This window comes from Lupinus angustifolius, chromosome LG16 (genome assembly GCF_001865875.1).
Source record: "Lupinus angustifolius cultivar Tanjil chromosome LG16, LupAngTanjil_v1.0, whole genome shotgun sequence".
Lineage (NCBI taxonomy): Eukaryota > Viridiplantae > Streptophyta > Magnoliopsida > Fabales > Fabaceae > Lupinus > Lupinus angustifolius.
The window spans coordinates 14,852,606-14,865,879 of record NC_032024.1 but is presented as its reverse complement, the minus strand read 5'-3'; the positions used below and the strand labels follow the sequence as shown (position 1 = coordinate 14,865,879).

At 34.0% G+C, this 13,274-nt stretch overlaps 3 protein-coding genes across 5 annotated transcripts; all 3 read left to right on the top strand.

Moving 5' to 3' along the window:
* LOC109329002 (outer envelope pore protein 16-3, chloroplastic/mitochondrial-like) lies at nt 1,692–5,084 on the top strand. Of its 3 annotated transcripts, none has more exons than XM_019562662.1 (3): nt 1,692–1,793; nt 3,142–3,492; nt 4,688–5,084. In XM_019562662.1, exons 2-3 carry the CDS (start codon nt 3,162–3,164, stop codon nt 4,834–4,836), a joined length of 480 nt encoding a protein of 159 aa, XP_019418207.1. In that variant the 5' UTR covers nt 1,692–1,793; nt 3,142–3,161; the 3' UTR covers nt 4,837–5,084. The 3 variants fall into 3 exon arrangements, with proteins under 3 accessions (XP_019418207.1, XP_019418208.1, XP_019418206.1); XM_019562663.1 differs by having other exon boundaries at nt 1,738–1,793; nt 3,156–3,492; XM_019562661.1 differs by having other exon boundaries at nt 1,740–1,793; nt 3,149–3,492.
* Nucleotides 5,987–9,154, top strand: LOC109328836 (rhodanese-like domain-containing protein 9, chloroplastic). The gene is made up of 6 exons (XM_019562442.1): nt 5,987–6,109; nt 6,702–6,952; nt 7,037–7,187; nt 8,521–8,606; nt 8,684–8,788; nt 8,865–9,154. The coding sequence occupies exons 1-6, from the start codon at nt 6,066–6,068 to the stop codon at nt 8,933–8,935; spliced, it is 708 nt and encodes a 235-aa protein (XP_019417987.1). The 5' UTR covers nt 5,987–6,065; the 3' UTR covers nt 8,936–9,154.
* Nucleotides 12,061–13,041, top strand: LOC109329353 (uncharacterized mitochondrial protein AtMg00810-like). Its single transcript, XM_019563023.1, has 2 exons — nt 12,061–12,219; nt 12,544–13,041. Exons 1-2 carry the CDS (start codon nt 12,061–12,063, stop codon nt 13,039–13,041), a joined length of 657 nt encoding a protein of 218 aa, XP_019418568.1.

Genomic DNA, 13,274 nt, shown 5'->3' with positions numbered 1-13,274 from the left:
ACTCACAAATTGCCGCTATGTCTTCTTCAATCTAAATCCTAATAAAATATTAACTTTATTAGTCACTTTTCTACCTATGCAAATGTTATGCTTTGTTGTAAGGATTTTGTTATCTATAGGGCAATGTGTAAGAACCTAAAAATATAAAGTTAACCTTGTAAAATGATGTATTCTAGCAATTAAGAGTTTATGTTTTTAGTTTTTCAATAAAGGCTTCACAATTTTAGTCTCTTAATCATTTCCTTGAGGGCAATGAATAACCAAATCCATGAAGAATTTATTCAAAAGTAAACATTGATGAGAATGAAATCATTGGAAGATTCTATGCATTGTTCATCTTAAGTCAATATATTCGAGTGGATGATAACAACAATATAATAATTGTAACATTATTTTCGTAACTTATTCAATATGAGAAGCAGACTTTGAGCAAAGATCGACCTTCAAATTTGTGGTATTGCTAAAAACACTTCTCTCAATCCTATTAATTGCAAGAGAGCAATAAGGAGAGAATTAAGAGTTAAGAGGAGGGGAGTGCTTCTATGAGAGTCCTAGCACACAACCAAAATACAATTATTTCATTTTTAAATGAGTTTTACTTATAAATAAATAATTTTGATGAAAAGTGAAATATTTATATATCATCAATGTAAAAATTTATAAATATGAATGATGGATAATACAATTACAATATATAAAACTCATACATTATCTATACATATTTTTTTCTTTCATAAAAGGGTATAGTTGTGTGTTAAATACTCACTATCACATTTAACACTTTTTTAACATAAGGTTTAACTTGCACTTTGTATAATCTTGAGGGTCATATACTCACATTATTGACCCAACAGAGGATGGGTAAGGGTGGAAATAATGTAGGCAGATTTTGCTAATCCAACATATAAGAATATAGAAATATGTTTATCTATTTAAAAAAATTTAAAACTTATGTGTCACCTGCATATTTAAAGAACTATTATTAAGGTACTATATAAATTTTCATACCTATATTTAAATAGACTTATAATATAAGGGAATAATAATCTACTAGTATAAGGAGATAAGTTATCTCATCCTGCCAGTGAAATCATGACATGTGTTATGTTTCATCATTTTCTATAAAAATATTTTTAAGAATAAACAAAATAGCACACATGTTACATTTTGACTAGCTAGAGGAGATAAGTTATCTCCTGGTATGAGTAAGGAGATAAGTTATATCCTCCTGCCAGTGAAATTATGACATGTGTCATGTTTCATTATTTTCTAAAAATATTTTTAAAAATAAATAAAATAGCACATTTTTACTGGCCAGAGTAAATAAGTTATCTCATGAGGACTAAATATAATTCTTAATAAGTTTTATTCCGTTTACAAAAAAAAGTTCTATTATGTCCTAACCTAACATGCTGTGGGGGACGGAGATCACATGTCCCAAATGGACTCCATGTTCCAAGTCAATCAGAGTGTTCCATTCTATTATATTTTGTTTTTAAATTTTTTTATTTTATTCACATGTTAATATATGATTGGTTTGGGACAAAGAATGAGACATTGTTGGGTGATCCCCATGCTGCTGTAGGCTATTCCCCTATTGACATTATAGTCTATTTGCCCCTTACTTCAAGGTAAAGTGTTTTTTTTTACCCTTAAAAAATTAAAAGAATGTAAGGCACGCGAGAGGCGCGTGACTAACTGCGAGTTAAAGGGAGGAACTAGCAAGTCCGCGTATTTTACACTCACCGTAGCTCCCCAACCTCATTCTCGTTTATCTTCTCAATTTCTCGCAGGTAACCGTTCTATTAATTAACCCTATCTCTTCTTCATCAACATCGCAATTCCGTATATTTTCTGCTCTCAAAATTCATCAATATAATCCCATGTGTATTAGAGGGCGAATCTCGGTACAACAGTAAGATTATTTGTATACTTGTAGGTCAGGAAACAACTTTCTCGTATAAAACTGTGTACATCTACCCTTTCAGAACCCATTCGTGTTTGTGCATATCCTTTTAGGGTTTTCAATCTGCTTTTCCTTGTAATTAATTTATGTTTTTGACTCTCAAACTCGTTGTGATGTTTATTAATATTTTTTCGAGTCATTCTCGCGTCTTATAGCTCAATTTTTATGGATCCGGTATCATTTATACCTTATGTGGTGTGAGGGCTCACTGGGTCCCCAAGGTGGTTCCCAAGGTCCAGGTTCCATTCCTATGAGCGACACTTATTGGGAGGAGCAAACATGAACCTAAAAGGTAATATTAGTTCCTTACCAAAAAAGGCGAGGGATACCCTTGGTAATACAAAAAATACTAGTTAATCAAAACCATCACTAGTTTCATCAGGAGATAATTTAATTATAAGTTGATTCTCATTTTAGTCCCAGCAATTGTAGGCACCGATCATGTTAGTTATTGACTTTAGGAAATTATCACATTAGTCCTTGAAATTATAAATACTGGTCATATTAGTCCCTAATGTAAACCATCAACATGAACACTGTGGGATTTCAGGGACTGAAATGAGGCTTTATTTGTTATATTAAGCATTTTGTTTCATTTTCCCCGGCAATTTAGTCTAAAACTGGTTGTTTAAAAATGTATCTACAATAGGGCCTTATCATTTTTTCAAATTGCATACCGCATCACCTGATGCGGTCATAATATTGTGGTTGCAGTGACTATCGCAATCACATCACACTGCAATTTTGGTGTGATACATAATCACAATGATGTGGCCGTATTAAGCTGCAATTTGCATCAAATTAGAAAATATTTTTTTAATCACAAAAAATTCACACCCCAATGATTGCATTTGCACTTGCACTAACCGCAACCACAATTCAAAATAAAGGCCTCAGTGATAAAATCTGTGCCATTTTTTCTTTACACAAAAAAGTGCATTATGAAATTTTAGAAATTGAGGATTATGTATGGGGAACTTCCTTTTCCATCTTACAATGGATTCTTATGAAAATGATGTTGGTGGAATCTAAAATGTGATTTTCATGTTCAGTTCGAGTGGTAAACGAGTGTAGGGTAAGATGTTGTGATCTAACTGTATCTTTGGACATTGAATAGTAGATTAGTATTGGATTGTTAATCATAGATTTAAATTTGTTATTCTTTGGCTATGTAGTGTAGTGTGCAGAGACAACCATGGACCCATCAGAACGTAGGTACTTGGAGGATGATGACTCATCATTGTTGAAAACTATTAAGGGTGCAACAACTGGTTTAGTTGCTGGAATGATCTGGGGTACCGTGGTTGCGACCTGGAATGATGTTCCTCGTGCTGAGAGAAATGTTGCTCTTCCAGGGCTAATAAGAACTTTCAGGATGATGGGCAACCATGGGTTGACCTTTGCTGCCATAGGAGGGGTTTACATTGGCGTGGAACAGTTGGTGCAGAACTTTAGAGGGAAGAGGGATTTTGTTAATGGAGCTGTTGGTGGATTTGTTGCTGGCGCAACTATTCTGGGTTACAAAGGTAAACATTGCTCTTATAAAACTTTTTATGTCTGACTTAGAATTGCATATTTTAATATCTAGATTTTAGATGTTGCTAATTGGGTTACTACTTGTTGATATTGGTGAGCAAAGTTCAATCAGTGCTTTGAGACCAATCCTTTTTGTTGTCTTGTCACCGAAGAATCCCTTGTATATGGAATTCCTATCCCCCTAAAAAAAATTAAGTAAAAATGAGAGAAGCTATGAGTTGCATTTTCTGAATTGCTTTCATTCAATTGTACATGGTTAGTATCATGATGGTTTAGTGAAAAGTGAGAACATGGAATATATTTCTGGAATTCTGGTAGGAATTAGGAGGTACCCATGTTATATTTTACAGAGGCCCATTTTTAATTTTATTCCCTTATTTGACAGATTATAATGCTTATTATGAACATTGAAAAAGATGATTTACACGATTAGCTTATCTTTTTGCAATAAGTTTTAAGCAGTATTATACTTATCTGATGCCTTCAAGGTTGCTTTCCCCCTGATTGCTTCTGCTTTTCCGTGTGTTTGTAAACACCCATGCCACATGGTTTCTTAAATCATTCATTTTAGAGCAGCCCTATATTGTGTAAATATTTTGATGCCTTGGATTTTGCTATCTCATTGAATTTAGATCAACTCATCTTGTATGTGCTTGAATTTTCATAGGAAATAATCTGGTGATTGGTGGTCTTCTAACTGTAACTACAACTAATAGTTTCTTACTACTGACTTCATACAGTTATCATGTGATAGTAATTCAACTATTTTTTTTTTCTATTTTGTTATGGTCCTATTTACTCTGGGAACTGGGATATCGTCAATTGTCTGTTATTTGGTCGTTTGTGGATATACTTTTACTTGAATTGCTAACTTTTTAATACTCGTGTTGCCCCATTTGTTCCTTTTCTCCTCTAAATGCTCATTAGTTTATTTCCATCACTATTTGCTTATCCTGCAACCATGTTAGTATCTTTTGAATCTGTCCATCATGTCTGAATTTTTGCTTGTTGAGAACCATATTGGTATAAGGTAAACATGTTTCATGAGGACAATGTTCATCCTTCTTTTCTGCTTGTGACTTATAACCATAAGAAGAATTATAAGTTACCTTTGTCAACCTGATATGAATTTCCAAACCAGGACTGCACTGTAACAAGCTTTGTGTGTTATCCTTTCTGTTGTAGGAAGGAGCATCAAAACTGCAATATCTGCTGGATCGGCTTTGGCATTTACATCTTCCATTCTTGATATCAACGGTCAAAAGCTAAAACATGATTCTGGGAAGGAGTACGCCGCTTACACTACAAAGAAAAGATCCAGTGTTGATTCATAATTATTAATTGATAGACCTTTATGACTGAAAGACAATTCAAGTTGACAAGAGAGAGGGATAATTTTTTGTTAGCCTATTGTTTGTTTTGGGTTGTCTTTCCATAATGTTTATTTTGTAACTTGCTGGTGATGAACTAGTTAAGTTCTAATAAATGTGTTAATCTGAATTTCCTAATAGTGAAATGCTATTCTTTGTAATGAACACACATGAAGCTGAAACTTGGTTATACTTTGATTCTCAAAACATTTCAGAGCTGAATAATTGTAATGGTTGTCATGCCTTCTCAATTTCACTTATGTGGCTGATTAGCTTCTTTGCTGCATAATTTGTCTGAACTTCATTAGTAGCAATTGGCCAGATACTGCGGCTCATTTCATTTCGTGAGGTGGAGTTATCCATTTTTTTGAGCTGTCCAGTATATCATTATTTCTTAAAAAAATTGTGGCAAAAAATATTCAAGTTGTAACACATAACCACTCATTTTAAACACGTGTTGTTTAATCTTAGGTTGAAGTTATTGTGTGAAAAGTTTTACATAAAATTGTGGCATTAAAGACATTTGGAATTTTGAAAGACAAAGAAGACATTAATTTTTATAGTAATATTTTATCCTCTTACTAATTCTTCGTAGCTACGAGAAAATGATGTTACAAATTGATATTTTATTAGTGATTGATTTATAAGTGATATATGTTATTTTCTCGTAGGTAAGAAGATTAATAAAAAAATTTAGTAGAAGATTATCATTTTCCTACTTTTCCTACTTTTTATTTCTTGATATTTACGACCTAAAGGTGTTTTAAGATTTGTGATTTCAATTTTCATTGATATGTTTTTAATTAAGTTTTAAAAAAATTGGCACTTTTCATTGTATTTTAAAGTTTGCACTGAATTTTCTTATGCAGGATGGAATTAGTATCTTGTGCATATGGACAAAATTGTACACATTTACTCCAATTGATATGAGTTTTGTGTATTATGTGGTCATGATACATGACTAAAAAATAACATAGGATGAAAATTTATTAGTTTTGGAGATCATGACATAAGATGAGAATCCGTAGAAGCTTCATGACTTAAGATTAGAGAATCATATATATCCCCTTAGATCATAGTTACGTTCCACGTGGCATAAAGTCATTGCTGATCCGAAATTTCATGGCCCACCAAGCTAAAACATAAGCATTAAAAGCATAAATGGATAAGAATGACACATAGATTTTCTTGTTATGGCAGGGACTAGTTTCTACAGCTCCTATCTTTTCTCTCCCAGGTACCTTATCTTATGTTTGATGTTTCTCTAACATCATTAATTAGTTACTAGTTTTAAAGTAACAAATTCATATCTTGATGTTTCTGAACAATGAACATCCTAGACATTCATGTTTTGGTTTATATGGAAAGCAATCGTTAATGATGAGTTTTTCCTTTTTGTTGATTACTATGAAGCAGTTGGTGACTGCAATGTACTACTCATGCCCCTTAAATTTGCTTCTTTATCTATAGCATTGATAAGGTGGGTGGTAGTTAAATAATAGTGATTTGTAGTGCTTTTTATTCTCTAGCTTTGAATGACTTCAAATTAAGCTTTTTTATTAAATTATAGTTCATAAGAGGGTGAGGCTCAAATAAGATTGTTTGTCTTGTGAGGGTTCATTCAACTCCTAGAAACAAATTCTTCTTCACTTGTGAGACTGAATATATCCGTAATTTGGCCGATCTCACTAGGTGAGAGTCTTGTGCACTGAGAATATATCCCATATGAATTACCCAACAAAAATCACATTCCGCTTCTCTTGTCCACTGAATTTACTGTTGAAAAAACAATGTTACCAGATTGTGAGGGATTAAATATGTGTTTTCAGCAACTTAGGGACATCTTCGCCAGTATTAAAAACTCACAATGCAAGGGCTGCGCCATGGAAACTACCGCAAAGGAGACGTTGCAGAATTAAAGCAGAAGTGGATTATGTAAATGCTGAACAAGCGAAGGATCTTGTAGCAGTTGAAGGATATAAAGTTCTTGATGTGCGGGATAGAACTCAGTTTGAGCGAGCTCATATAAAATCTTCTTATCATGTGCCTCTTTTTATCGAAAATAAAGACAATGATCCTGGTATGAAATTTCTCCTTCCGAACAATTTTTATTTGCATCTTTTCCATTTTAGCTGTGTTACTTTATCAAATTCACTTTCTCCAGGTACAATTTTAAAAAGGACTCTGCACAATAATTTTTCGGGGCTGTTCTACGGGTTACCCTTCACCAAGCCAAATCCTGATTTTGTACAATCTGTTAAGAGCCAGTTTCCACCAGAAAGTAAAATATTGGTTGTATGCCAAGAAGGACTGAGGTTAGTTTATGATTCACTACCCAATTTTGTTGCTAATTATACTCAACTTTCCATGGGAATATGGTTACAAAATGTTCGCATTTGCATTCAGGCCCTTAATTTTACCTTCTCCGAAAATGTCTATCCGAACTCTGCTTTAGTCCTTTATTATTGTTTGTCTTTGCCTTCCAAAGTTACAGTTCAGTATATGATTCACTATATAATCATTATTTACTGGAAAATTCAGCATAGGTCTTGGTGACCATGTGCAAGGTCAACATACTTTGAATCTAGTGGACGGTGGATGGACTCATAGACCTAGAAAGTGGAGTATAATTAGTCAATATCTCGATTAATTTAAGCCTTGCTACCTTCCAACAAATAGGTTTTAGCTATGGCCATTTTGTGCATAGAGTAAAGTAGGACGGAAGAAAGAGTGAGAAATAAGGAACGTTGTAGTAGAGCGTATGGTGTCCAATAAACCTTAAACTTACATTTCAAAGAGAGTTGTGTTGTTGAAGTCTTAATAATAAGAATAGTTTACATACATTGCTCACTCTTCACTAAACATGTACAGTCTAATTCTTAAATGAAATAGAATATGGAGATGATGTTGCCTTGCTCTCATTATTCATACTAATTGGCCACTTAGTAATGAAAGAAGAGGTTGCAGTGTGATCCTATGAGGGTACGAGCTTCGAAGAGATACTGGATACCGTGTTGTCTTCGAGACTTAAGAGTATCTGTTGTTTGCCTATGAAGGTCATGAGTTTAAATTCTAGAAACAACTTCACGTGTAATGGTAAGACTGCATACATCTATCATCCTAGATCCCACTAAGTAGGAGCCTCGTGCACTTAGCACTCTTAAGCCCATCAAAATTACATAGCTAAATATGTGAGTGAGTTCCATGTTCTTCATAATAGCTTTTAGTTCCAATAAACTGTGAAGCCATCATCCAAAATATCAAAAGCTTTCACTTAGTGGAATTTCATGAAAACACCATTAAAATGGAATCTAAAATACTACTTCAGAAAATATTATATACATAATATTGAAGAAGACGGAATGACAAAAGGTAAAATTGACCTTTGCACATAATAAAAGTATCTAATAATCGACATCATCCTCATTGTGATTTAAATTTTCATATTCTGCATTTGAGGGTTCTTTGCAAATACACCAATGACTTTAGGTGAGTTTGCCAGTAACAAGAGTAAATTGGACTGGTAAATCTCTTCTGAACCAACATAGTGTTCTGAATAAATCTACAAGAATGTTAAGTTTTCACTGTAATTGCATCAATTTTATATTCTAATCTAAGCATTTGTGATTCTCTTTCTTTAATGTCAAGGTCTACTGCAGCAGCAAGTAAATTAGAGCAAGCTGGTTTCTCAGATGTAAAAAGCATAACATCCGGCCTTCAAAAAGTGAAGCCAGGTTGGTAATTCGCCGACTTAATTTTTAAAATTCAACTCATCTTTTAGGATAAAGGTTGATATATTTCCATTCTTTAGGGACATTTGAGTCTGTTGGCTCCACAGAGTTGCAGAATGCTGGCAAAGCTGGTTTGGTAACAATCCAAGGGAAAATCTCAGCTGTGTTGGGAACAGTTCTTATTGGTGAGTTTTTCTATGTTTTTTATCACAACATCTTGAATATTGTACTGAGTTTTCTTCTGTTATATGAAATTTACAGGTGCATATTTATTCATTACCTTCTTCCCTGACCAAGCAGAGAAGCTATTTCAATTAGTACCTGCAAGCTAAGCCGAAAATTCATTTAATTGTAACCTTTCTTTTGTCACTCATTATGCATGTAGCATTACTGAGGAACATAGAAACATGGCATATAAAGGGAGAGATGGAAGAGTTGGTGATGTCAGCTAGGCTATAGTGATAAAAAACAATTTGTTTATCCCAGTGTGATAGCATTATTCTCCACGAAGCATGTAGAATATTTTGCTCTTGCTCTCTGTTTTTTCCAAATATCAAGTAGAATATTTTGCTCTCTCTGTACATAAGTTTACTTACAATTGATTTTTCTTTTGGTTTAATATCTGATTTTTATGGGTAAGAAACTAATTTTTTTAGGGTTTACGTATGCATTTCCCAACATATATCACTTCTAGGAATCTAACATTTAACCTTTTGATTAATCCGATAATCCAATGAGACCTTTCACCATTAGACTAATGTCTCAATAATACTTACAATTGATATAATACAATGATACAAAAATGTCACACTATCAATACATGATTTCCAAAAATCATGATCATTATTAGCTACATATGAAAAAGATTGACAAAAAAATTTCCTGAGTAATCTAACAGAAAATATTGGAAAGACAAATGTAATCTCCATAATTTCTAAAGGAAAATCACATGTCTATAGATTGATAACAAAACATTGATACTTTGTCCCCATTTTCTATCTCTATAACCAACTCAATAAAATTTTGCCACCCAATAAAAAAGACATCATTTTTAAAGTCGTTTACTTTGCTAATTTATATAGATTAAAAACTAATAGTTCCTTTATCCCCTTGGAATTTTCCATCACCCGCATGAGTTGCAAAATCGTCCCCAACATCTTCCGGGTACTATGAAAACTTCTCAATTTAAATGACGATGATTGTTAAAGATATTGAAGATTCTCAGCCCAAGATCAAAGCCCATTAATTCCCTTCTTCTAGTTTTCTTAGAATAAGAAATTTCCAGTTTTAGAAACTTTTGAAATTTCTGTTATGAGTATGACTATTATAGGTTAGTTTACTGTTTTTAGTAAGTTTCAGTTTTGTTTAGTTTTGATTATGTTTTGGCTCCTATTCTTTCCTTTTCTTTGTAATCTATATAAGGGTGCTCTCTTTTACTCACCTGAACTAATAAAATTTATAGAGGTTATTCAGCGAAGTTCTCTTCATCATCTAAAGTTTCAATGTTCTTGATAGCTTCAAGAACTCATTGCCAAAGTTGATTTCTTTTGCCTATGTTGTTCAAACAACTTTCATTGTTGTCATTGTTTCCTTCTTCAAGCCATGGAGTCTTACTTTTCACATGGTATCAGAGCACACTTTTGAGGGTGTCTCTGTTGCGCCATTTATGCTTCCTTCTCCTTTACTTTTCTTTACTTTTACATTTTTACTTAACTCATTCTTTTATTGTTTTTGTTGAAGATGGCAAACCAGTTAATCAATCCTATCCTAGATCCATCAAGCCCCTACCACATTCATCATAATGAGAATTTAGGGGATGTTCTTGTATATTCTTTATTGAATGAGAAGAATTATCATCCATGATCAAGGGCTATGACAATGGCCCTTGAAACCAAGAACAAAATGGAATTCGTGGATGGAACCCTTCCTAAGCCACATCCTCATGATCAGATGCATGCTGCATGAAAAAGATACAATAATTTAGTTGTGTCTTGGCTGAGTCAGGCAATTAAGCCATCCATAGTGCAGAGTGTGTTATGAATGGAGAGCGCACAAGAAATATGGAATGACTTGAATGAGAGATACCACCAAGGAGATATGTGCAGGATTTCAGAACTCATAGGACAAATCCATTCAATAAAGCAAATCAATGCATCCATTGATAAATTTTTCACACAAATAAAGCGGTTATGGCAAGAATAGCCAAGATCCTTGTGAAATTTGTCACTTGGCCGAACAAAAAAGGCTCATTTACTCAATTAGTATTACTGAATCAGTTGCACCATTTGATCTAATTCACATAGATATATGGGGACCTATATCCACTCCATCCATATTTGGCCATAAATATTTTCTCATCATTGTGGATGACACAATCAGGTTTACCTGGATTTTCTTTATGAAATAGAAAAGTAAAATTATCCAACTTGTTAAAGGATTTGCTAATTACATTCTAACTCAGATCAACCTTAGAATAAAAATTGTGAGAAGTGACAATGATCAGGATTTTGTCATGAAAGATTTCTATCTTGAGAAAAGTATAGAACACAGAACCTCATGTGTTGAAACACCACAACAAAGTGGTGTTGTGGAAAGAAAACACCAACACGTCCTTGGTGTGACTAGGGCCCTAATCTTTCAGTCTAAAATCTCTACATGTTTTTGGAATTATGATGTTTCATATGTCATCCATTTGATCAATAGACAACCTAGTGTTCTCTTATCCAACAAATCACCATTTGAAAAAATGTATGGAGTTCTATATGATATTAACAATCTTAAAATTTTTGGTAGTCTCTGCTATGCTTCAACCTTGGTGTCCCACAGAAGAAAATTAGATCCTAGATCCAGGAAGTGTATGTTTTTAGGATTCAAACAAGGAACCAAAGGCTTTATTCTGTTAGACTTAAGAACTAATGAAGTATTTATATTAGGAAATGTTGCATTTTTTGAGCACATATTTCCTTTCTCTAACCAAACCACATGTGATACTGAGTACAACCAAGACTATGTGCTTATCCTTCTTGTCAAACAAAAAGATATATTCTCTTGTTCTATGTTAAAATCTTGCACACCAACTAGTACCAATCTTCCATCAAGTCATGATCAAAACTCCACTTCCCAAACTATCAATCAACAAAACTTAACTGACCCTACTCACCTTAGACAATCCCAGAGGGTAAAGAAACCACCCACCTATTTATCAGATTATCATTGTACTCTCAATCACAACACTAACCCACCTGAACCTCATATCAAGTATCCTATAAGCCACAACCTTAGCTATGACCATCTTCAACCAAACACAAACACTTCTCCTTATCTATCACTATTGATCAAACACCAATATATTACTATGAAGCAATAAAATTAGACTGTTGGAGAGGCCATACAAATAGAATTGGATGCTTTGGCAAAGAACAACACTTTGGTCTTAACTAATCTACCCGATAACAAAATGGCTATAGGCTGCAAGTGGATTTTCAAAATTAAGCATCATGCTGATGGTTCCAAAGAAAGGTACAAAGCAAGGTTGGTGACCAAGGGTTTCAACCAAGCTGAAGGTGTTGACTACATGGACACTTTCAGTCCAGTTGTCAAGATGACCACAATAAGAGTCCTTTTTTCCTTGTTGCTCAAAACATCTACCATTTGCATCAATTAGACATCAAAACATCTTTCCTTCATGGTGATCTCAAGGAAGTTGTGTACATGAAGAAACAATCAGGTCTCAACATCTCATACCCCAATCTTGTATGCAAATTATAGAAATCAATATATGGCTTGAAGCAAGCAAGCAGACAGTGGCATGACAAGCTCACCAACACCTTAATCCAAATTGGTTACTCTAAATCCCTTTCTGATTACTCTTTGTTTATTGAGAACACTAAAAATGACTTCACAACCATTTTAGTTTATGTTGATGACTTGATATTGGCAGGTATACACTAAATCCATCTTCAACAACAAATTCAGCATCAAGGACCTTGGCGAATTAAAATTCTTCCTAGGCATGGAGGTTGCCAGATCAAAAGATGGAATATGTCTATATCAGAGAAAGTACACATTAGACCTCCTTCAAGACACTGGATACCTTGGATCCAAACCTGTCTCTACACTTATGGATTACAACTCCAAAATCCACTCTCAATCAGGGGAACTTCTTCAAGACATCACCTCATATAGAAGACTAATGGGAAGATTGTTATACCTCACTCATACTCGATCATGCATCACTTTTGTTGTCAGTTCCTTAAGTCAATACTTAACAAATCCAACTGATCTTCACTTCAAGGCAGCCACAAGAGTTTTGAGAAATCTTAAAGCTGCACCTGGTCAAGGCATATTCTTTCCTGCAAAGAACAACATTGTCATTCAAGGCTATTCAGATGCAGATTGGGCAACTTGCTTGGTTGCTCGTAAATTTGTAACAGGTTGATGTTTCTTCTTGGGAATTGCCCTCATCTCATGGAAGAGTAAGAAACAAAACACAGTTTCCAGATCTTCATCAGAGGCTAAGTACAGGGCCCTTGCCATGGTAGCTTGTGAAGCAAAATGGTTACTTTTTTATTGAGGGACCTGGGAATTCCTCATCACAAATCTATTAGCTTATTATGTGACAATAATTCAGCATTGCATATTGCTGCCAACCCAGTTTTTCACGAAGGAACA

Bases quoted from the DNA above. Each gene is read 5' to 3' on its own strand.
- LOC109328836 (XM_019562442.1), top strand. From the start codon at position 6,066: ATGGCAGGGACTAGTTTCTACAGCTCCTATCTTTTCTCTCCCAG. The intron at 6,953-7,036 runs GTATGAAATTTC...CACTTTCTCCAG, and splicing joins AAATAAAGACAATGATCCTG to GTACAATTTTAAAAAGGACT. The intron at 7,188-8,520 runs GTTAGTTTATGA...TTTAATGTCAAG, and splicing joins GTATGCCAAGAAGGACTGAG to GTCTACTGCAGCAGCAAGTA.
- LOC109329353 (XM_019563023.1), top strand. From the start codon at position 12,061: ATGGCTATAGGCTGCAAGTGGATTTTCAAAATTAAGCATCATGCTGAT. The intron at 12,220-12,543 runs GTCCTTTTTTCC...TGATATTGGCAG, and splicing joins TCAAGATGACCACAATAAGA to GTATACACTAAATCCATCTT.
- LOC109329002 (XM_019562662.1), top strand. From the start codon at position 3,162: ATGGACCCATCAGAACGTAGGTACTTGGAGGATGATGACTCATCATTG. The intron at 3,493-4,687 runs GTAAACATTGCT...TTTCTGTTGTAG, and splicing joins AACTATTCTGGGTTACAAAG to GAAGGAGCATCAAAACTGCA.